This window comes from Triturus cristatus, chromosome 4_1, assembly GCF_964204655.1.
Source record: "Triturus cristatus chromosome 4_1, aTriCri1.1, whole genome shotgun sequence".
NCBI classification, from domain to species: domain Eukaryota; kingdom Metazoa; phylum Chordata; class Amphibia; order Caudata; family Salamandridae; genus Triturus; species Triturus cristatus.
In genome coordinates, this window is record NC_140585.1 from 1,206,169,950 (window position 1) to 1,206,195,087 (window position 25,138).

A 25,138-nucleotide genomic window follows, 5' to 3' on the forward strand; every position below is an offset into this window, starting at 1 on the left:
TCTCATCACTTTGCGGTTTCTTAAGAGCATTTTGCTAGACTATTGTAAATATTCACTGAATAACTACAAGATTGGTAGCTTGGAGTTGTGATAACCCATAAAATAGGTTAACACCTGTGGCTAATTTACAATAATCATTAGACAGACATTGGAAATATTAAAAGTAATTCACAATCGATTATAACATGCAACTTACGAACATGAACATTACTAAATCTGTTGGCTGAGCACGTTTTGAAAGACAAAAGCATAAAGTTTGCAGCTTAGTGTATGTTGTGTCCCGATGGACATAAAACTAATCCTGTGGAAAAAAAGTTACAAGCACAATGGTACTTCTGCGGCGAACATCTGGGAATAACAGAAGCACAGAATGTGCAAACATATAAGAAGCACCACGACCACCTAACTCTTCTGTGTAGATAGTCCACAGACAATACATTGCATTCAGATTCATTTTCATAACAAGTCATTGCTCTCCTGTGAATTCACACCTTTCTGAACTCACTGTCCTACAACTCCTACAGGAAGTGACTGCTCTTGTATGTGCACCCAAACCTTTCTGAACTCAGTTATTGTCGAAGAACTATCCTTTCATAAAATGCATTTTCTACTTCTGAGCGGTGCCCTCAGTAAATATTACTGCCTCTGGTTGGAAGAGCCTGCATCTACTAAAAGAAAAACACTGCCTGATCTTCGGTTTGTTTCATTTTAATAATCTGCAAGATTTTAGAATATCATGCCATAACATACCACTCATTACAGTATATATGCATATATACATTCCTGGATGTCTAGTTGAATCACCTATGTTTTTATGATTTGATTAACTAATTTGGTCACCAGTCTGCTTACTATCTTTATTTTCCAATCTCAAAAAGTGGCATCCAGTAAAATACACAATATTCCAAATATGACCTGCAGACACTGCAGTAATTGCAGTAATACTTCAAATGTGGGGCCAAAACTGGTCTTTAATTCTCAGACAGATTTGCTCAATTTGTAACAAAAAAAAAATTAATAAGTGCTAGGGCAGCCACTGCAACTTGCACTACACATTGCTCCTGCTATGCTGCCAATAACAGTAACACAACTACTGACAATCACACTCCTACACGTGTGACAATCGGGAATATTTGAGACCTCCAAGACTATATGAATGGCTTGGTCAGCAGGTAATAGTCATTTTGAATGTGTATTGAATGAATAATTAACTGTTGTTGTGGTCATCTCTAAAATAGCCAGACCGCGCCATCTTGTCACAGACTGTCACCGGCTCCGCTATTCGAAATTTAGTGCTGGAACTGAGCAATGGAAACTACAGGCTCAAATTAAGCACCGACTTCAGGATTGATTAAATACTCCGTAGATTGGGACAACACCTGAATATTATAGAGCTAGGCCTAAGAAATGGCAAGATTTTAAAGTGTGTCAGCAAAGCGATATAAAATAGTCTGGATTACAACTGTGCAATACTCTAGATGTGATCCCAAAAGGACACAATGCTACTGAGGAGACCTCCAAAACTAAATAAGTCAAAAACCTCTAGATTCCATTGATGGAGTTCAAGAATTAGAATTTATAAACCCAGAAGTGACACCCAGAACAGGATGATTCTGTGGACATTAACTTACCAGTGATTTATATATACAGTGTTAACACAATCACAGTTTTCCGACTGGTTATACCTTCTCCCATACACACCAGTATTCGTCTCCTCCAACCGTGCTTAAGTGTTTAGTCACTTTATAAATACCCAGTACTATTTCAATAACTATCTACTGTTTAGTGACATTCAAGAACTTTCCTAGAACTCGGCAGAGATCCTCATAACTTCAGTGCTGTATATGTTTGACTTTCTACTCGGCTAAGCTGAAGCTTTACTTACTAGACACTCCTCCCCTACCCTACCCCCCCCCCACCCCCCAACAAGCAATTCTATCTCAGCAGATTAAACCTAATTTGTTTCCAACCCGCCTGCATCCCTAAAGCAGACATTGTATGAAGATTGTAAAAGACACTTCTAACCTAAACACGGTCAGCAATAACTTTAAACAGTGCACCTGTGGCTTGTCTTTCCTCACATTTGAATTTGTTTAGCAATGTTGAGGAAAACCTTATTTCAGCTTACCAATCTCAAATATTTTAACTAATTATTTGGGGATCCTAACAGGGGAATCTTAAATTTTCTCCATTAGACAAGACATATGACATACCAAAGTACTACTTACATTAATATCCTGCAAGCTTCCATGTTCGTCCCACCCATGGAGTCATAGTATGTGATTATTTTCTTTCTGAAGTCCACCACCTGCCCCAAGAAAAGGTGATGCTAGTTAAACAGCAAATGTGAAGACAGTAGCTAGCAGGAATGCATCAGGATATCTAATGTTTCAGTTACTTTGTTTGGGAGAACAGAGCAAGAATAATGAGCCCATGAATAAACAAGAATGACAAGTGTTCCAATGCCGCAGATGATCACACCATATCACAATGCATGGTTCACGGATTGAGAATGAGTAAAGAAAAAGCCTGTCAGTAAAACACAGATTGTAATATGATGGAGTAAAATAGTACGAAAAATCTGCCAAAGGGTGAGTCCACTCATCATGCTCAAGAATATAGATATCAACATCTGTTCTGGACATCAAAATATCCCGATTGAAGTCCAATGATTTGCAAATTCGACAACAGAACAAAGTAAAGGATGCTGATGAATTTGGTTTTGTGATTCTAGTAGGACTAATAGCATGAGACAAGAGTGAGAAGGGATTGAACTTAATTTTTCAGTGGCTATTTGCTTTGAGCACTTCTGTTAACCACTGCACATTGCCAGGACCTGTTTCTATTTAAACGACAAGTGCTTTTGCGGTCAGCACTAGAACCACGTAGGTTCCCAACTTACGGTGGAAAAGCTAGACATAGAAGGTCAGAAAGAGGAATACAATTTCACTCTCGACTGAGAGTAAAGAGAGACTGCATTTATTTTATAAGGAGTGAAGACAAAGTGTAGAGAAATTTTTATTGTGGTCAGTCTTACAAATAAACATTTGCCTGAGAAATAAGAGCCAGCTGTATTTAACATTTACAAAATAACCAGTGGGACCAAATCTACAGTTTTAACATGTTTCCGACTGGAGAAACTTGAGAAAGGTCACAAAAGCCACAGAAGAATGAATAATTGCACAGTAATCTACAGCGAATCACAAGTTGGTGCAACTGGTAAGTGATTCAAGTCAGATAAACGCAGGCATGTCTTTATGGCATAACACCTGAATAAAGGACGCGGAAATGAGCACTCAGCTGGAATATAATAACACGGATGAGATGTAAGTTGCTCAAGGAGACAAGCTATATAAGAGCAAGCAAATGCAGATCTGAACCAAAAAAAAAAAAAATACAAACTGGAAAGTGAAAATGGAAATCAAATTTCTTTTGACACACATTCTCACAGAATTCAGCAAGATACTCACCGCCAAGCACCAATGGACTCCGAGGTGAATAGGCACAAGAATGAGGTCCACTGAGAAGATGTCAATTTTTTTAGTCCACCGTTTCACAGCCTGATATCCAGCACTTTTCACTTTTGTAAAAAAAAATGTATTAAATGCATGGACTCTGGGAAATCCTTTTCTTTTGCTGCGTTCCATCAACAAATTCATGTAGAAGTTTATTATCTGGATAAAAACATTAGGAGATAGGATATAATTTCTTCACGAAAGAACATCACTGATTAAATATTTTAAAGAAAGGTATTGCGGGTGAGGAATCTTGGGACAGAGCTACTGCCACATTGGGCATCATCGCTCTATGCCAAGACCATTTTTTTTGTTGCATGCATGCATGCATGCATGCAGATCTTTAAATGTGTTTACATTTGTGTCCACTTTGCCCTAGATGCATGCAGATCTTTAAATGTGTTTACATTTGTGTCCACTTTGCCCTAGTTAGTCACTCGAACATCTACCAAAATTCAAGAATGCAGGTTTGAAGTTAAGGGTCAGAGAATTATGTAAAGACGAATTATACACAGTGAATCTCCCTAAATGTCTCTTGTAGTAAGTAGTCAGTTATCTGCTCAGCACAAACTGAGGTGAAACCTTAGAGACATCCAAATCTGCAAAGGAGCGCTCCACAATAACTTCCAAGTAGAGGAGACAAATCTGCAGACTAGTTCTTCGTTGTACTAAGGTAACTGGTTACAAGTGGAGTAAAACTGGATTTTGCATCTCTCCTGTGTGTGGGGTTCATAGATGTATCAGTTATTTGTCGTACATTTTGAGTAAGAGGATGTTATTTAAATCTGTTAGTCTATGCGGAAGATAGCTACACCCATAATGTGTAACCTTTCCAAATATTTGCGTTACTAACATTATTAAAACAAAATACATTACAATTAAAAAATCAGCGTTTCTTCTGCCATTTACATTTTCAGGTCCATATTATGGTGTTTGATGGCCACTCATTCAGAAACATCACAAAACTGGAGCGGAATAGCTACCTAATTTCATATGTCCTTTTAGATGCACATCAAACTGAATTACCCAGAACACTGGAGAAAATGTCCCATAAAAATAGCTGGCCATTCTTCATACTGAAACCAGTATCCAACGTATTGCTCACACATCTTGGTAGTGGAAAACTTCGATGCTCCCAAAGACTGTTCTGACACAAAGGGGCAAGTGAATATATTCCATAAACAAATCTTATCTAAGTCCAAGGAACAGTACATATTTCACAGAATAGAAAAGCTTATCATTTGTAAAGAGCATTGAAATAAATTACAGTTCAGATTGAAAAGCAATTCAAAGTTACGACATTTTTCTCATATCAACGTACAAAAATAAAATGTATTTCCTTCGGGACCTCCTACTGCATCTGTCAAAGTATTCCAAATATAAGAGGTCAGATGGTTTTTGTGGCACAGAATGCCTTCTATTGCTATTTGTGTTCCACAATGTAATATTCACGACCCATGAAACCCTAAATAAATATCCAAATGTACCTCGTTTCTCAGTCTGAAAATTAGGTAACGCAGTCTCCATCAATCCTAAAATTCTGTGTGCTCCCAATCACCAACTGTAACAAATACAAGCACCTTTATTTGGATATAAAAAAAAAAAAAGGAGAACTCACCTCATCATTTAGCCAGTTTAGGTTGTTTAGTGTAAACATATCTTTTCGAGTTATCGTTAAACGGAAACCTTCACTAAGAACTTCATCTTGGTTTCCACTGCAAAAAACTTTTCGGATTTCTTTCAGCATCTCCTACATATTAAATAAAGTAAAATATAACAACATTATTTTAACAATCGGAGCCAAACTAGTCACCACCCCAAGTATCTGTTAAATGCTTAGATCTAGCGAAGAGAAAGCTTTAGCCATCACACAAGCCTCTTGTTTTCCTTAACTTTATAATAAAATACATATTCTACTTTCACACACAGTTACATACAGGGGCTTTTGGTCAGCCATCTTTATACACTGGTTTGTTCAACTATCTATCACATTGTGCTTCCATCTACCACAGCATATTACTTGTGCAAGTGGGTAAATCCAATTGAGCTACTGGCTCTTTTCATTGTTATTGAAGGCGTTTGCTTGTGCTTCTAAAAAGAAGTTCGCACTTCAGTGCAAGGGCTGGAAGCTGAATTTTCACTATATATTACTTTACCCATTTGATGCTAATTTGCAACAACAAAAAAAACACTGCAGGCTTTCTCTGTGCTCGTTAAGGATCAGGCCGATGATCATTTCTTTATTGATGCAGCTGTATTTTACAGATATCTATAAACTAGTTTGCACTTTTGAGTTTTCCTTAAATCCTAAACAAGAGTGATGATAAACGAGGTCTGGATTTATTTTAAATATTCAGAATGGATTAGAACTTGCAGTAGAGTACCTGATCACATGGTTTATATTATGCATTATCCATTACCTTCACAACAATCTTTCATTATGTCTTTGTGACAATCTTTTATTCAGTTCAAAGAAAGCTTCTGTGCTTCACAGACTGTGGTTCAGTTGTAGTCTATCTCCCCTTAAAGGTTTCTAATGATGCAGGAGAAGATGCCAGCAAGTAATTGTTCTGTACAGCAAGTAGGACCAGCCTGAAGTTAACAGTCTCAGGTGCTCCTTATCGCATCAATCAATCATGTGAGAACCTTATTTTGCTACTGAGGACTTAACGGCTCTGGAGTTTACACTCTGACATCTTACACATGGACACTTCAGTTCACAGTATATGCACATTTTGAAATAATTCATGTTCCCTCTTGCCAAGTTTTTTTCGCAAACTGGTGCAGTGATGTGCCAGCAACACTTTTTTTCATGCTGTGTTTTCGTATTAGGCTTTTATGTTTAGCAGCTGTGCTTCACGGAGTTCTGTAGTTGAAGCCAGACGGTTAGAGTGAGAAGATGTTCTCAAATGTTACTCCTCATTCGGGAAGGTCTAGGCAGCCTACAAACATGCAGATCCATTTCCTGTACAGGCTATTCAGCTTCCTTTCTTTTAACATCCATAAAGAACAAGTTACTTATCTTCGGTAACGGTTTTTCTGGTTGATACAGTATCTGCCTGTGGTTTCCTCACCTTTTTAATTACCCCATGCACAGCATTCCATGGAAACTTTTCTCCACAGCTCTCCCACATCGACGAGAACGTCACAATGGATGGCTCCGCACAAGACTCCATGTGACGCCATCGGAGCGATAAGACCACCTCGTCGGCACCAGTTCCCTTTTTTTCCTGCGCCGTCGACGCGCAAAGGTTTTTCCACAGCTCTCCATTTCTAGGCGTTTCTTTGTTGCAAGTACTTCTTGTAATTGTAGCAGCGATCATGGCTACCCAGAGGAAGTCAGTTTTTAGGCCATGCAGGGAATGTGGGGGTCATATGTCGATTATTGACCCCATGAAGATGGTTTGTGGTGCCTCTCGTCAGACCACAAGGTCGGAGAGTGTTCGCCATGCAGGAGCATGAATCCCAAGACCTTAAAGGAGAGGGGGGCCAAGATGTTTATGGATAAGGCAAAACAACAGAAAAGAGGAAGGAGGAGGTTGAGGTCCCGGGTTAAGTCACCAACTCCCCATACCACGAAGCCATCAAGTAAACATAAAAAGAAGCGGTGCCATTGATCTCGACGACATTCATCACAGGATGAGACACCGAAGTCGTGGAATGCTGCGCATGGGATAATTCAAAAGGTGAGGAATCCACAGGCAGATGTATCAATCAGAATCCAGTATTACTAAACTTGTTAACAGCTTGGACAAAGCAGTACTGAGTTATTAAATCTAGCTGAGGCGTTCTGTACATAATCAGAATTGTTTTTGCAGTATTTGTTTTTCAGAAGACAGCTAAAACATTCAGTGATCTGACAGTGTAAATAAAATGTATCTATATTCTGATAAATGTGTCACCCACCTAGAAATATTTGCATCACACTCATCAGTACTGTACTGCATGTTTTCTAGGTCCATGCGTGAGCAACCCATCCACTCTAGGAGTTTTCTTTTCTTTCTTGGACTTGTATTCCTATTTTCCTAAAGGTTTAGTTAATGTTACAGGTATGATGTACCCAGTGGCCGGAACATCAAGCACTGGCAGCAGCTTTCATATGTGCTGGGACAGTGAACAGCTAGAAATAAAAACAGTGGAGCGGTCAGCAGTCACAAGGATTTGGGTCGCTCAACAAGGCGAGGCCTTTTTCTTTAGGCTCAAACAGAGCATCTACTGGATAATACATTTTATATACATTAAAAAAGCAAACTAAAAGTGAAAGAATGTTGGCTAAAAATGATGTCAAAAGTATTTAAGCCAAGTCTTTATACATCTTGTAACAGGGAACTACCTTATACCTTGAAAGGCATCATAATTAAACCATTCCATAAACAAGTTTACAGTTGTTTACCTGCCGATTTCTTCATTAGATTTTGCAAACAAAATCTTTGCTATGATAGTACTTGAGGAGTTAGTAAAATGGGCTTAAAAGAGGAAACATAACCCCCTGACCCAGGCATGGTTTAAACCTAAATTAGGTACAAATCACCAGGTATTACATGGATGTTTTCAGTTGATGGAAGTCTTTGTTTTGTAGACTTGCAGTCAGCTTCGACCGTAGAGACTGTTTGTTGTGGAATTAAAATCTGGACACACTAGGGTAACCTAGTCAGCTAGCTCTCACTGCCTTCCTACAAGTCATTCCACACAGTAGCCCTTGTAAAAATGGGCATATGACCACAATGTAATACCTAAAAAAATCAGGGCAGCACATGCTCACATTAGTTACCAGCACTAGCACAGAGTATTTGGTATTGGGTGATTCACCATCGGATACTCCGCCGGGCGGAGTATCTCCCAGGAGTGTACGACTCTGCAGACCTGCTCAGCAGGATGCAGCAACAAGATCAGGAGTCTGGACTCCACCTACAAGTCGTACTACGGCACTTTTGTAATTGGAGGGTCCAGATGTCGACATTTGTGGCACCATGCACAGTGTAAAATCCAAACTTTCGCATCCAGCAGTGCTTAATTTGTAAAAAAAATAAAGTGCTGGGTGGATGGGAGCTAGAAACTGGAATTTTGTTGGAGCTATACCGCCCCCCCCATACTTGTTGCCGCCTTTTAGACTAATAGAGCAATAGATGCTGGTTTGCAACTCTGACAGTGCACTGCTAACCAGACCTCAGTGCCTGCGCCCTTTCCCCTAAAACAAGTTAGTCTAATTGTATCCAAATTGCCAAGGAGTTTAGAACCCCTATAAGTCCCTAGTAAATGGTAACACAAATGGTACCTCTGGTACCTAGGGCAATGTACTAAGAGGGTCCCTAAGGGCTGCAGCATGTCTTGTGCAACCCTAAGGGACCCACACACAAATGACATGCAGACTGCCATTGCAGGCTGCTTGAAATGGTGCGAACAATTCCAAAAACATGACATGACACTCAAGAATATCTTAGACAAGGCAGATGGTGGTCAACGCCCAGTCATAAATCTTTGCGAGTTCAACGACTGGCTCATATACAGTCACTTCAAGATGTAGGGCATCCATCTTCAAGACCTGTTGCGGCCGGCCAATTGGATGGTTCGGCTACACTTAAAGAATGCCTACTTATTCATTCCCATTTGTCAACCTCAAAGGAGGTTTCTGCAGTTCTTCTGGCGCGACCTACCGTAAAGATTTTCTACTCTACCTATCGGGCTGTCTTCGGACCCCTGGTGCTTCACAAAGGTTCTCAAACCGGCTGTGGAATACCTTCGGGCTCAAGACAACATGCTCCTCCTAGCTCAGTGTGCGCAGCAGCAGTACTTAAGAGTTGCAGTTGTCTGTCAACTTGCTAAAGGACCTGGGCTCTTCATCAAAGAGACGAAGTCCCTCTTGACCCCATCACAATCAATCACATTTCTGGGTTTCGTCATAGATTCAACCAAGACCATGTTGAGTCTGCCCCTTTGCAAGGTCTACAAGATGTGACACGAGTTGCACAAGACTTTGGCAAGGACCCAGGTTTCACTCGGACAGATTGCGTCTCAAGGCCTTGCTCGCCTCTTCCTTGTAGGCGATTTTCTCGGCCCGTTCATTACTAAGCCCTTCAACACCTGAAGGCGGCTCCCTTGCGCAGGGGGGTCTTACGTATTCACAGGGCGTAACCCTTACGCAGGAGGCAAAGTACTACATAGGCTGGTGGCTCGCCCACATGGAGGCTTGGAAGGGAGGGCAATTTTCGGCTCCTACCCTGATTTGTATCGAATCAGACGCCAGCAGATCTGGCTAGGGCATCCGGTCCGGAAATTTCCATACAGGAGGTGTGTGGTCCCCGAGGAGCAGGCTCTACGTATTAACTGCCTGAAGCTCCTAGCCAGCTCCTTTGTGGTCCACTGCTGGACCAGGGACAGGATTCAGTTGCATGTTCTCTCAAGATGGACAATATATCGGTGGTTCGGTACATCAACCATTTGGGGAGCACTCGTTCCAAATCTGTCAGAGCTAGCGACCAGTTTTTGGCAATACTGCCTCCAAAACCAGATCTCGGTGACTGCCAAGTACTTACTGAGGCAGGACAATCAGGTGGATTGGCACTCCTTCAACTTTCGAGACTTCAGCCAGGTTTGCGTTGATTCAAACGACCTGGGGTCTGTTCTCAATTATCGGTTTGCCTCTCAGCTGGACCACCAGTGACCTCGGATTTTCAGCTGGAGGCCAGATCCAATGGCAGTAGCCATGGATGCATTCCTCCAGGCCTGGAGCCTGTAGAAGGCCACTGCATTTCCCCCTTCCGCAATGATCACCCAAGCATCAGCGCAAGTAAGATGGCAGGAAGCGCAGGTGGTCATGGTCACTCAAGCATGGTTTCTGGATCTGGAACTTTCTTAGGATTTTCCAATCCGACTCCCCCTGTTTCCATCTCTCCTTCTAAATCCGGATCGAATTCAGCACCCATTGGTTCTAGGGGGCTCCCTCTCACTGATGGCTTGGTGGTTTTCAGGGGCAGATGGTCATTCACGGGCCTTTTTCGCGAGAAGCTGAGGATCTCCTCTAAAAAGCATGGTCCGGAAGCACAATCAAACATTACAGGCCATTTTCGAAGCAATGGTCCAGTTGGTGTATGTGATGGGGTTGGGGTCCTGAATTTTTTGGCCTTCTTAGCATCCCAGGGTTTGGCCTACTGGTCTATCAACAACTTTCATTAAGCCATCTCAGCGGGCCACGCCCATATAGGCAGTTCCCTGGTTGGAGATCACCGGTTTTTTGGGTCACCTTGTCCGGGGAATGAGGTTGGCACTCCCTCCTGAGCCTCATTATTCTGCCCTCTGGGAGGCGCATAGGGTCCTCAACTTGTTTCTGTCCTGACCACCGAACACATTCTTATCCAGAAAGGAGCTGTCCACAAACCTGGAGATGCTCCTCTGGGGTTTCCGATGTGAGGGCATGGGACATTACGGGAAGGAGCATTTCCTCTTTGGGGTTTTCCTTAACGGTTAGCAGGCACTCCGGATGTCACACCAGAGTGATTTCTTACCCGACTTTTCTGGATGTCCCAAAACATTCCGTGGTGTGGTACCTCAAGACCTTCAAGGAGATGACGGAAGAGCTGTGTCCTCCTAGTGAGCACCAGCTTCTGACGGCGCTTCGTAAGCCCCACAGGGCAGTCTCCTACCTACATTCACTGAAGTTGTGCAATCTGTTTATACCGCTAGCTACATGAAATAGGAGATTTAAGCAAAAACCAAATCAGGTATAGTTTATGTCCTCTAGACGCCCTACTTTTCCTACACATTCTTAAGCAGCCTCCATGGTTCCACATAACTATGGGCCTGACCGCCAATGTGGAGGCTTCTGGAGTCTGAATGATTGGACAGAGAGACACATTACCTAGCGACAAAGAGGAAAGTTGAACAGTTTTTCCAAAATCTGCTCTTCCTGAGAAATATGTTTCTTTCCGAAGAATTATCTGCACCATGGATGGGACTGCCTGCACACATGAGCCTTGGCAGACACCTTAAAAATAAATTAAAGGAAACTTATGCACAGAAAAAAAAATGATCACACAACTGATGGATTGATATGACAGAACTGCTTATAAAAATTCATGATGTTAATGGTGGAGATTCAAATATTGCATTAAATACATTAAAGTATGGTCTTAACTTAAAACCACAAGCATCTATAATTATTTTGTATTATTATCAATAGCACCACTGATTCTCTAGCAACAAGGGACATGGAAAGCTTCAAGTATAACATTAGACATGCATATTATGAAGCAAGAGAACTGGGTGCCAATGACTGAGAAACAATGTAACAACACAGTCTCAGTGGTGGGTTGAAGCTTGTCAGATTGGCTAGGTAAGGGAAGTTGATTATTAAAAACAATATTTTTCTGCCCCAATGAAACATACAAAGCTTTGTAGCAGGCTTAACCTTGCTAAGGCAAGGACAATGCAGTAGTACATCTAGTGTCCTTTTGTGCATTCATTTGGCAGGAAGTCAGAGGATACTTTAAAGACAAAATAATCTGTGGGTATCAATCATTTTGTCATGAAGGAGTCATTTTAATTCTTTAACACTTACCGGGTTTATTCAAATACTAACAACAACTTTATCAAGGTTGGAGATAAGAAAAAGGACATTCTTGATCACCCTATTGAAGACCAAGAGACTATCAATCCTATTAATTATTACTAGAAATTAGCAATGACGCATGTCACCATACTTTACAGGCTCTGTGACTACCAGGGACTGCTTTGACCTAGCAATAAAAAGTAGAATGTTGTTAAGGAAGTGTTGACCACAGAGAGGATAGTATTAGGCCATCCTACTTCAATCTGTATTTCAAGGTCGAAACGAAAAGATCTCAAAAAGCTTAGTCCCAGTACAGCATCCTCAATAAGAATCAGACCCACTTTCCAGCCCTTCTGTCACACACTGACCACAACAATAACTTGGTCACCATTTTCTCTCATGTCACCCTGGATCTACTGGTGGCCATCTCCCACTATAGTGCAGTTAAGACCACAAGGCAGTTCGGTCCGATGTGGAGCAACAAAGCTCCACAGGTTTTAACAGTCCACATCGAAAAAAAAACTATGCATCATTTTAAAGGCCTTTTTTACCAAGTAGGCTCCTGCCTGGCTGAGCAACTGTCATGCAGCCCCAGCTGTTGCCGTATTCTAACCAAATGATTGATACAGAAACACACAAGGAAGATACTATACCAGCTATGCCCTGCACTCTGGAATAAGATTTACTTAATATGAGAATACCAACTCCACTTCAGAGAACACTGCTCTTCTCCAGCCCACAGTCCAAGGACCAACACAACCCAATCCCCCAAGACCTTTCCAACCCATCGACCCATAAACCCCCACAGCGTACAGTTTTGTGCAACCAAGCACCGTAAAACTCAAGATTTCTGTGCCATGTAAAGTGCTGCCCCGCTCTCAGTGAATGGGACCACATTTTAAAAATATCTATAATAAAATAATAAAAAACATGCATAGGTCAGAGCTAGAATCTTGAGTTTAAGGCAGCCTTTGTCAACACCGAGCAGAAGTGGATCCAGATTGGGTTACAGTTGCTGTCCCGAATGCATAATTTTCTAGAGCGTATAGTGAACAATATTCTGCACTGTACAATCAAGCACACAGAGCTATCCACTCATAGAAAGCCCATCTGAATTCTGCATATAAAGTCTTTAATACAATTTTGTTTTTGACATTTTGATGAACGTGCTACGTATTCTTTTTGTTCAATGACAAAAATATTAAAGGGTCGGTGCTACCAAAAGTAGCGGCAAAGGCCCAACAACACCTATAAATATATTAAGAAATACAAAGAAAAGCCTCACCTGCGTGAGTTCAGGAAATTCCTCAGGCTCTGGTAATTTGGCAATAACTTTCTGTTGTTCTTTGACAACAGTAACAGGAATCTCTTTCTCTAGTGGTACGCGGAGATTCAAATCTACAGAATCTTGTACTGGTTGCTCCTGCAATCTCTGAAACACAAACATACATCTTAGCTACTGGAAAATGTGAACAGTCACTTTCTTAGCCCAGTTTGTTGATGCAGTATGCCAGAAAGTGGAACTTAGTTACTGCTCAGCCTCAAAATGCTCAACAAAACTCGTCCTTGAAAATGGCCTGATCTGAGAGAGATGAACATACACACTAAACTTAATAAGATGTTCAGGAGTAGCAACATCAATTGCTGTCAGTGCAGGAGTCTCACTAGAGTAGATAAACAGTCATGGTTGCATTGGATTAGCAAAGCTAACTGTGGACAACAGAACAGAGCAGCCAACTTGCTGCAGTAGACAGACAATGCCCATCTTTTCTTTGACCATCCCGAAATAAAGCCATGTGTTTAACTCCAATATGGCACAATAATTTACCATGTTGCTAGAGCACTTACAAGTAGATATGTCTAGATTACATATCTAAGGTAACTACCATAGGATCCTAGGCACATCTTGAGTAAGGCCCAGTTGATCCTGATATCAATAAAGTATGGGTCTCTACTGATGTGTTTCCTCAGCAGAAGCCCCTAGTTTCAAAAATGATGTGGAAAAATCTCAGATACTGGTTTTCATCTTACTATTAAGGAAGCTCAAACTTCCCTTTGTGAACCAATAATCACAACAAAATAAAAACCACAAAAAAACTACAATAGAACTTTTCTACCTAAGCAACCTAAAACGCTCATTTTTAGGGGTTCAAAACTGGTCTATTAAATTGTGCAAGGCATTTATCATAGAAAAGCTTTTAACTTACAATGTGATCAAATAGTGATCACTACAGCTTTCTTAGGTGGATAATATGATATTGGGATTCTCACAATCGCGAGGAAAAACAGAGGAAAATGTACCCGGGAAAAAAATCCAAACAGCCCATTCAGAATACATCACACCATAAAATAAGGTCTTTTCCCAGTTTCCATATTATCCTACCCAATCATCTGTTTATATTATTCTAACAAACTAGGATGCTGGCAACAGCACTGCTTCTTAATGCATGAATGACTTTTACAGTATTGTCTGTTGCTACACTGTAAATGCTGCAAATTTCAGCAGATAAGGGTCACCAAGGTAGAAAGAGATAAACTGATTTGCCAAGGATCAGAAAATATACTTAGCTGGTTTTTTAACTAGGGCAATGTAGTCCCACAACTGCATACCATGGCACCTTGGTCTTATTACAAGTGTGCCAAATTTAGATTTTCGTCTCGCATACTTGCATCTAAATATGGATATTAGGAGTTAATCGCCACAGACTGGGGAATAACTATACCAACTTGTTTTTTTTCCAGGGTCAAAATACACATGCTACCCCCCCCCCCATTTTGTGTGGATTATCGCTCCCATTTACCAACTCCTCTAAGGAGGCAGTAAATGAGAACTGCGAGTGTAGGGGGCATTGCGTACTGAAGGAGAAGGTGGGGAGGACAACAGGGAATATGGCACTGTGGGATGGTTTGGGTGAGCTTTACATGTGCCCTCTTGGTCACAAGAAGGGTGTGAGGCAGGGGCCAGAAATGGACTACCCTTGTAGGAGGATCCTCATTAGACCTTACCTGCCAGATTTTATGGGTGGTAAAACTGGGTGCAATGTTCCCACACTCTACAGATTGGTCCTGTGTTCACACACATAACTCTTAATCAGACACTGGATGGTAGGGTTACTATTTTGTAGAGGAGTATGGTAAAAAACTACTTGCAAACGCGCAGACACAAACCAAGTCTCAAACTGTTTCTTTAATCACCTGGTTCTGCAACTGCAATGCCAAAGCTTTCTGTTCCTCAATCTTTCGACATCTCTCTCGGGCTCGTGAATCATACAAGCTAGTTCTAGAAGAAAGGAGGCACACAGTTGTCCAGTGAAAGAGGCTCTGAAATGCAATGATAGTATAACGCATATGAAAGGAAAAAGGACTATCAAATACCCGGACAATTTATAGTAAGACAATCCAGGTTATAAGCAACACTTATACCACACTAATCTTAGCACTTAGAAGAAAAACATGACAAAGAATTAAAATCTTTCACTTTGTAGATGTTCTTAAGTTCGGCTCTTGAGGATGATTCTTGGATTGTATATTGGGGGAAAATCAACAGCTCAAAAACCCCTGGAGCTGTGCTACACGTAATAAATATGTTGAACAGAAATAAAACATCAGCTAGACACATCACACACTCGCCCACACCCAAAGACATCTCAGTTGATATACTACAAAACAAACAAAAGTATTAAAAAATAACTCATACAAAGGCATGCTTGAACCACAGAAAAAGTTCAGAAATGAAGGCAGAGTAGAAGACATGTATAAGTAGGGGTAGTATAGTAGAACTGTCTGGGTGGAGATAAAGTAAGATTATTAAAAATACCTATAATGGCAAAATGCAAAATTGGCAGCGGGATCCGATCATTAGGCAAATGCACTAAGGAATATTATTTTCAAGTGATGTTTTTGCAGAAAATCCACTTAAAATACTCACTAATCCATTTAAAAAAAACACATTTACTTCAAAATTACAAGATGAATGGCTTTCACCGACCTACAGAACCCATACTTTTGAATGCCTTTCCTAATGAAACCTTCAAAAAGTGGATTTTTATGAACAACATATTCAATCTTGCCTCTACCACGCCCCCTATTTTACTGGCTTTTTGTTTGGAGTGCTTCATGATCCAATGCCTCTTATCCTCTCACCTAATCATGAGCTGTTGTTCTTATACCTCCCTGCGTCCTCTGCATTTTATTGTCCCTAATAGCCCACTTAAACGCTCCTGTGTTTTATTTTTGTCTTCACATTAACTGATTGACGACAGGCACTGCAAGATCCCCATTCCTTTCCAGAACTAAGACGTTTTAAAATTTACTACCCACCCCCCTTTTTCCTTTTCTTTTTTCCTGGGTGGGAGTTTGCACTCTCTCACATTTCTTCCCCACCCTCTCCCATTCTCTTGTCAACATTCTGGCTCTCTTTGTCTAATCTCCACTCATTTTCCTATCTGATTGGGGCCGAAACATCAATTAAAAAGCAGGGTACAACCACCATACACTCACTTCAAACTTCTGATTTTGTCTACTTGATGTTTTGCAATATTTTCTTTCAGCGCAAAGTTTGAATTCTTTTTTGGCGGTTTGAAAGTAGGGCAAATGATTCTCTTTTGATAAATGTAAATACTCCTGTAGAACCAGTATTTAATACCATGCACGGGATTACAATGTATTTCAAGTTTTTTTATTTTTTCATTTTGACATATCATTTGTTAGTGAATTTGTAACTATTTGTCAAAATCTCCAAAGCAAGTTTACCATAAAGTTTCGCCAGAATTGTAATCAATTTTTTAAAATAAATTCACCAAAATCATGGCCTCTTTCTCAGGCAACTCTCAAACAAATGAGGCCAAGTATCAATTTATAGTGACAGAGTCTGAAAAGAGCAGAAAATGCTAGCTAAATGAAATTGTGGCGATTAATACATAATGTTGTCAGATCCTAACAAGATAACTGCCTACCAGACTATGCCTTAAAACAACTTGGTGCATATTTATAAATTAGGGATACTCTGCACAAGATAACATATAATTGCTCTCTGCATGTCAGATTTCAGAAGTGGTATAACTACACAGAAAAAAGACAAATGGGGAACAATCTTTTTAATGGAGAAGATCAGGATTTTCTAGTGACAGCAGGACTTTGTTTTCTCTTGTGGCTAGAACTAAAAAAGAAAACACTGGAATTTCAGAGCACTGGGCACCCTTCAGGAAGAGCAGCTATTGATTTGATTTGTAATTTATTTTTAAATTGCAGCTTTCAGGAATTGCTGTGCTCTTCAAAAACAGAAACCGAGAAGGAAGTAAAAATCCAGAAAGTAGAGTCAAGTGAAGATGTTAAACATGAACACAGCAGGAAAGGAGCGGGTGTAAAAGTCCATATGGAGATTGGAGGAGAGGAGAAGGGACAAGGATCAATACATATGGGGAGAACTGGAAGAAGAATGGGAATAACTCTGTTTTTAGTTATTTTCAATGTACTATATGGCTCCACCATGTCACTGTTTTGACACTTCAGAGAGCACCAAATCCTGGAGAGAAAGTCAGAATAAAAGGATGTGTGGAGGAAAAAATAAAGAGAGCAGGAAGTTAGCAAACAAAATATTGATGTAAAGGCAAGCAGTTAAAGGGGATATGGTGTGATTAAATATTGTAGGACTACATAGGACGGCTCGAAGTGAACAAGGGAAGTTGATGCATTTAGTTTTTTATCTGTGATTTTTACACCTCCAACAGGTCATCTCTCTGCCACATCAAAGCTCTAAGAGAAGTGGAATTCTGCATGAACTATAAACACTGTTGTGGAGTTCAGAAATTAGATATAGTGGTTGCAGACTAAAAAGTAGTCGAGTTTTGAACATTAAGCACAGCCATCATTCTGTACTCTGCTGCCTTTAGCCAGAAATGAGTGGCAGGGGAAAAATAAATCTGCCATTTCCTCAGCTACCGAAACATGAAGAGCTCTTGCTTGTATCTGGACAATCAGGTGGATCATGGCTAATCTAAGTGCAGCTTTAAAAGTATATTGCTGGCAAGAACATGCACCAAGTCTTAATATGCATGGTATAAAATTGTACAAGGTTCTCTGTGGCAGCCGGTGTGTAATATTCTTCATGCACAGTACTGGTGGTGGGGATATTTCCCTAGATGCATCATAAAGAAGCAGGCTTCAGATAGTTTTCAAACAAGGTAGTAATAACAAGCCAAGCACTTTGTCAAACTAGCTGTGTAAGCAGTATATTTTAAAGCAATAGCTGGAAAGATTAGGCAGGAACTGCTGTTACTTGAAGCTTGAGCTTGCAGCGTTTAACAAAGTCAGAAAGGGTTAGGACACTGCAAATTAAGTGTTTCCAGTCTCAATAACTACTTAGAGTGTAGATGTAAAGTATGTAATCTCAAAACATTAAGAAAAAATGAAGTTACAAGATTAATAAAGATTCCTGTAGCATCACATCAGAGCCCAAAGTAAACCTGAATAATTTGGCACCACATTTGGCATAATGGCTCTAATACCCAAATCATTCAACTACTGCTGAGTTGTGACTAAGGCAGCTGCAGAAGGAGACTAGCAGCAACTCACTTCTTAGGGATTCAGTTTTAGGCACTGTGAGGGAACAGAGAACATTTTCAGATGTATGTGGGGGGCACAAGCGTACAAAGGAAGAGATCCCAACAAAAGAGTAGGCTTCTTGGGTTGAAGCCTCAAGGTCACAGCTTCAGAATAAACTTAAGGATAAGACCATAGGACAGTTAAGAAAGAAAATATTACACGTGCTGGAGGAGCCCATTTGATACTGAGCTTTCCCCTCATTTTATTTTAAGCTCTTTATTGTTATTGTGGTGTTCTCTGCTTTTCTATTTAGTGCCCATAACTTCTGTAAAACAGCTGCTCCTAAAAAATATATACATATTTTTGAACTGCTTCATGGCAAAACGTTACTCATCTGAGCAGTGAGGACAGAAATAAGGGGAATAGCTAATACCTAGCACTTGTGAATTGAAAGTAGGCGGTCTTTTATCTACTATTTCACTCTGGAGAGCTTTCAACAAGGAAGAGCCGTTTGGACTGTAGAATAATAATCCAAGTTCTGCATAATGTCTATTCTCTAGGAATCCACAAAGTATCTCAAAGCAGGGGCTCCTGTAAGTGCTTGGAGATAGTCTACTCGTTATGTGTATCAGAGAAAATCCTATGACAGGGAATGCATATCCTTAGCACCATGGTTCATTGAATCTATCATTGGTGTATTACAGTTAGCAGGATCATGAGGTTGAAAGTACAGAATACATTTAGCTCGAAAACCTAGAGCAATGTAAATCATCTAAAACATAACCATGATATGACCTACTTACAATTCTTTGATCCAAAGCTCTGCTCGGAAGAAGGGTTCACTATTGGAAATAAATAATTGTTTTAGTAAAACAGTGGGAGGAGGTTGCAAACAAATCAATGATTAACACTTCAAAAAAGTTTTGAAAGTCAGTGTATTGCAGCACTGTATGGTCTACGGCATAGTCAGGGGTCTTCTTTACATCAATACATACAAAAAGTCTTGTAGAAATGAAAAAAGCACTCCTGTTCTTAAATACATCAGAGGCAGGAGTTAGCCTGATTAATAAAAAAAAACAACAAAAAATAAAACACACGTTTGGTGAAAGTAACAGATGTCATGGGGACTCCAGAAAAGTATGGCAAGTGAGGTGGTCACTACCTTTCCTACGCTTCCATGTACTTTGAAACGTGGATCACATGAGTGTATGGGATTCTAAAAGTGTGGCAGACCTTGCAACACCCCCATTTAAAGGCATGTTGGGGAAGCCTTCACGTGGAAAATTATTTTCCAGTGAGAGAAAGGAGGAAAAATCTTACGTTCACATTTTCAGGAATTTGGAGACTCTATGGGTCCTAAGATAGGTACACAAGATGATGTCGGAAAAATTATTAAAAACAATTCTTTTTTTTAGTATTATGCCTCTCCTATTTCCCAGGCCTCAGTCTCCATGTGGGCGGTTTACAGCTTGTGTGTACGCAATGGAGGTACAGTCACCAAGACCCCGTGTCACCTCTGAATTGCACACCAAACACTGAAAGCACTGCAACTTCCATGCTGTTTTTCTTTACTTTCTTTTCGAAGTATGGCAGGCCAGTCATACTTTGTATACTTGTAAAGAGCATCTTTGTAACTGCTAGAAGTTATATCAGCATCCACAGTAAGATTGAAAGAAAAATATTAAGAAGGGTTGTATCTCTTCTTTAAACGAACTTACTTTGGCGGTTCAGGCGTTTTTACATCATCGTCAATATCTATAATGGATTCGGATCCTAAATAAAAAAAAAAAACATCATTTAGTATTTAACAACTCATTTTCACACTATATGCTAAACAAAAGGGAGCATGATGTACAGTGGCAACATTTAAACAATAGTCCAACAATTACTATTACTGGAAATGAACATGGGGCACCTTTTTCATATCACAGGGGAAAAAACTCCATCAAGCACTCCACAATGCAGATATATCAGACCTATCAGCATACATTGTTTCCATAGAAAATTAACAGAAATCAATGAGCATTGCCTAGAACTGGATCTAACTTAAATGTATTATTTTAGACACTAAAACTCCAGCCCCTGTGTCTATGGCAATGCTTGAGATAGCCTGTCTCAAAAGAAGGCTTTTTCAATTGTGCAGACATGTATTTTGTTACCAACCACATTTCAAAACACTTGGAAGTATTGACTGAATTATTCAGCAATTACATCTTAGTTGTCCAGTTGCAGAGTGCTCTCAATTTAAGCCTACACAGGTAGAGAGGCAATTGAAATTAATCAGGCACTTCATTATTGCCCTAGTTCCAAAACAGACATGAAGTCTCCTTACGAACAAAGGTTTGTAGGGCTGCAAAGATGGGGCAGGTGTCAGTGCACCAGGGTAGCTCGGCTGATCCTGGCATTTGTTTACCTCCAAGTTGTTTGCCACTGGCCATGACAAATTAATCATGCTAGCCATTGAGCTGGTGATCCAACAGTTGTGGTTGTGCTGGGGGAGTGTAGTTGTGCAGTGGCATCCCAGAGATTGGTTTGATATGGGGCTGGAGGAGTCTGGGAGATGGAGAGACAAGAGCATGCAAAGCTACAATACTCCTGAGCGGCGTCATATGGCAAGTGGATCTTAGGTGAGAGGTTTCCAGAAATAATTCTCACCGATTTGAACATTTATTCATATCCCTGCAAGTGAATGAGCTGTGTGTTGAAAAAATGAAAAAAGTTTGTGAAAAATTAAGTTTAATCGATTACAAAAAAGCTAAAGCGATATTGTCCACAAAAAAGTTTTAAAAAACGTGAACATATAGATTAATATTCAACAAAATGAAAGAAAAATATAGGTCAGTGTAGATCTTGAAGGAATAGCCCCATCTTCACAGATTCTCCAGCGAAAGGAAAAAAATTAAACAAAATGGAATAGGCTAGGGAACGTTTATAGTATTAGGTGGCATAGGGTCTTTGAGGCCTTTAAGTTTAAATTAAATAAGGGACACAAGCATTCTCAAACACTTTCCCTCAAACACAACTAAAACCATAAGCGTGCACATCCATACTGTATTCGTTTCGGGAAAATGCGAAACCCCAAGAGAAATACTTGCTTGACCAGGGAGACTGGTATTCTGTGTAGTTATGTATCCAGAACAGTGACATGCGAGGTTTTCTGACAAAAAAATACTTTAAAATAAACAATGGTTTACATTCTGCCACTTCACAAAAACAGCTGTCTAAGCAAAACAATTATAAAATCTTGTTTAGCACGTACCTTCAGATTGTGAATCCAGGCTGAATAAATTATCTGAATGTCCCCGAGTCGCAACTGAGATCTGTGACCCTAAGGAGGAGTGGCCACTTGACGTGTAAGTGCTCAAAGGAAATGGTACCGTAGTTTGCTGAGGTATACAAGTTTGTGCAAAACTAGCAGCAGTGTCACCAGCAGCTGTGCACGCTTCAATTGGTTTTGTTCTCGTTGTAGATACTGCTTGTGTGGCTAGGTGGGTACTGGAATCCACGGCTCTCGGTCTGAACATGAAAACAGAAATAGAGGCCCCAAGTTTACTAGTATGGAATGACTACGTAGTTCACCAAAAAGGATGGTCATTACACATCATGACAGATGAAAGCTTCTCCAGAAGAAGATATAACCACTTTTAATTTCGTGCAGGTGGTCACCTGAACATCAACGTTTACAATGGCAGAAAGCTTCCATTTCATTAATTCTTGTTTTCACTTTGACACCTTTGTGTGAACCCCTAAATACATGCTAACAGGTTAATTCATCTAAGCTAGAATGGCATGCCACATTACACCAAAACACAAAACATTCTTACATGAAAACAAGCCATCACTGAACATGTTAAAATGTATGTTGACACAAGACAGCAGACATAGGACTGTGGAGGGAGGGGTGGGGGTGCAATCTTATTCTACTTCCTAAAAACCAGAGTAACAAGCATTGGCATAGCCAATAGGTCTCGCTTTTGGGACCTTATAAGTATTTAGTTTTGCAGCACAATATCCTTAGTGCAACAACATCAGCTGTTGCATGGCTAAACCTTGTACCTTATAAGTGTTTAGCCATGCAACAGTTGATGTTGTTGCACCAAGGATATTGTGCTGGATAACTAAACACTTAATGTCCCAAAGGCAATCCCTGTTGGCTATGCCAATGCTTGTTTAGCGATGTTGTGCAGCATGGATAAAGAGGGAACCCCCCCATTAAAAAGAAAAAAGATGCTATTATGCAGTCACAGCAGCTGTGTCATTTTGTAGGTAAAAGCACAACACATGAACGCACCTACAGCGTGCGTGTGAAGTTCTTTTTTTTTTATTTACTGATCCAAGTTGTACTGGTAAATAAAGAAAAATAAAGCAGCGCCAAAGCTTTATTTATTTATTTATTTATTTAAGGCGGGTGGAGGGAAATAACAAAAGCAGGGCTCAGAAGCAACACGGAGAGTACTGGTGCGGGAAAGATTACAGAGGAGAGAGAGAGCGCGAGAGAGAGCGCGAGAGAGAGAGAGAGCGCGCGAGAGAGAGAGAGAGCGCGCAAGAGAGAGCGCGCAAGAGAGCGCGAGAGAGAGAGCGCGCGAGAGAGAGAGAGAGAGAGAGAGAGAGAGAGAGAGAGAGAGAGAGAGAGAGAGAGAGAGAGAGCGCGCGAGAGAGAGCGCGCGCGAGAGAGAGCGCGAGAGAGAGAGCGTGAGAGAGAGAGAGCGTGAGAGAGAGAGCGTGAGAGAGAGAGAGCGAGAGAGAGAGAGCGCGAGAGAGAGAGAGAGAGCGTGAGAGAGAGAGAGCGTGAGAGAGAGAGAGCGTGAGAGAGAGAGAGCGAGAGAGAGCGAGAGAGAGAGAGAGCGAGAGAGAGAGAGAGCGCGCGAGAAAGAGCGCGAGAAAGAGCGCGAGAAAGAGCGCGAGAAAGAGAGCGAGAAAGAGAGCGAGAAAGAGAGCGAGAAAGAGAGCGAGAAAGAGCGCGAGAAAGAGAGCGAGAAAGAGCGCGAGAAAGAGAGCGAGAAAGAGAGCGAGAAAGAGCGCGAGAAAGAGCGCGAGAAAGAGAGCGAGAAAGAGAGCGAGAAAGAGAGCGCGTGCGAGAGAAAGAGCGCGAGAAAGAGCGCGAGAAAGAGAGCGCGTGCGAGAGAAAGAGCGCGAGAAAGAGAGCGCGTGCAAGAGAAAGAGCGCGTGCGAGAGAAAGAGCGCGTGCGAGAGAAAGAGCGCGTGCGCGAGAAAGAGAGCGCGAGAAAGAGAGCGCGAGAAAGAGAGCGCGAGAAAGAGAGCGCGAGAAAGAGAGCGCGTGCGAGAGCACGCGCGCGAGAGAGAGCGAGAGAGCGTGTGGTTGTGTGTGTGTGGGAGTGTGTGTGGGAGTGTGTGTGTGGGAGTGTGTGTGTGGGAGTGTGTGTGTGGGAGTGTGTGTGTGTGGTTGTGTGTGTGTGTGATTGTGGTTGTGTGTGTGTGGTTGTGTGTGTGTGTGGTTGTGTGTGTGTGTGTGTGGTTGTGTGTGTGTGTGTGTGTGGTTGTGTGTGTGTGTGTGGTTGTGTGTGTGTGTGTGTGTGGTTGTGTGTGTGTGTGGTTGTGTGGGTGTGGTTGTGTGTGTGGTTGTGTGGGTGTGGTTGTGTGGGTGTGGTTGTGTGGGTGTGTTTGGCTGTGTGGGTGTGGTTGTGTGTGTGTGTGTGGGGTTTGAGGTCTGCTCGTGTCTTGCGATTTACTGTGACGTCATGACTGGATGGCCCATTTAAGAAGTCCAGGCAAAGCTTAGAGAGAAGCCGGCAGTACAACACACCAGGCAGCTGTAATGCAAGATGCATTGCAGCTTGGACAATTTACTTTAAACAATGGGCAGGAATGCAGGCGCCTAAGCAGGGATTAAGACAACCCATTTTCTTTGCTTGCAATTGGCCACATACTCCATTAATATGCCACATCTGAACAAGGGGTACACAGGCTACAATAGTACAAAAAATAGCAAAAATGAAACTTACAGTTTAACTGAAAAAGTAGAGGAGGTGAGCACTTCTTGCGTGCCCACGGCGTGGACCATGAGCGCCATCTTGGAATCGCTATTTATTTCCCAAATTCTGAGTCACATGCAGTAATGGTAAAAACAAACTGGGCGGCTATCTTTAAGTTATACTAATGCATATGAATCACGCATATCGTACGAGTGAATTTCACGTAAGAGTGTATTGACAAGAAAAGAAAGTATTAGAATATGATTAAAACGGACATCACGATCGCGATCACTGTAAAAGCGAAAGTGATCGCGATGACTCAAGCTAGGGATGCGCGCGCAGCAGCGGGGGGAGGGGTATGTTGCTGAAGGCTGGCGCAGGAGATGGCTGGGCGAGAAGGGAGGTGAGAATGCGGGGAGCAGCTGTGCGCGTGCACGCCATCGTGCACTGTAGCTTGTAGCCAGCACAAAAAGGTGGGTAGCACTTTCTAAACCCACATACAAAATGCATAAAAAGCATAAGGAGTAACACGATCTAATGCTTAGGTTGCTTATTGTGAAACAATGAGATGTAGGTTCTAATACTGGCTAACTTCACACTTA

The 25,138-nt window shown here is 41.2% G+C and overlaps 1 protein-coding gene across 2 annotated transcripts in view; it reads right to left on the bottom strand.

Moving 5' to 3' along the window:
* Positions 1-25,138, bottom strand: part of SENP1 (SUMO specific peptidase 1) — a 164,878-nt gene that overhangs the window by 37,824 nt on the left and 101,916 nt on the right. For both annotated transcript variants that reach the window (XM_085654535.1, XM_085654534.1), the window contains exons 8-15: positions 21,863-22,119; positions 20,322-20,376; positions 19,407-19,445; positions 15,256-15,340; positions 13,346-13,492; positions 5,134-5,265; positions 3,471-3,674; positions 2,229-2,308 (exon numbers count right to left, since the gene is read on the bottom strand). In XM_085654535.1, the coding sequence (XP_085510661.1) occupies positions 2,229-2,308; positions 3,471-3,674; positions 5,134-5,265; positions 13,346-13,492; positions 15,256-15,340; positions 19,407-19,445; positions 20,322-20,376; positions 21,863-22,119 (999 nt within the window). The remainder of the gene's footprint in view (positions 1-2,228; positions 2,309-3,470; positions 3,675-5,133; positions 5,266-13,345; positions 13,493-15,255; positions 15,341-19,406; positions 19,446-20,321; positions 20,377-21,862; positions 22,120-25,138) is intronic.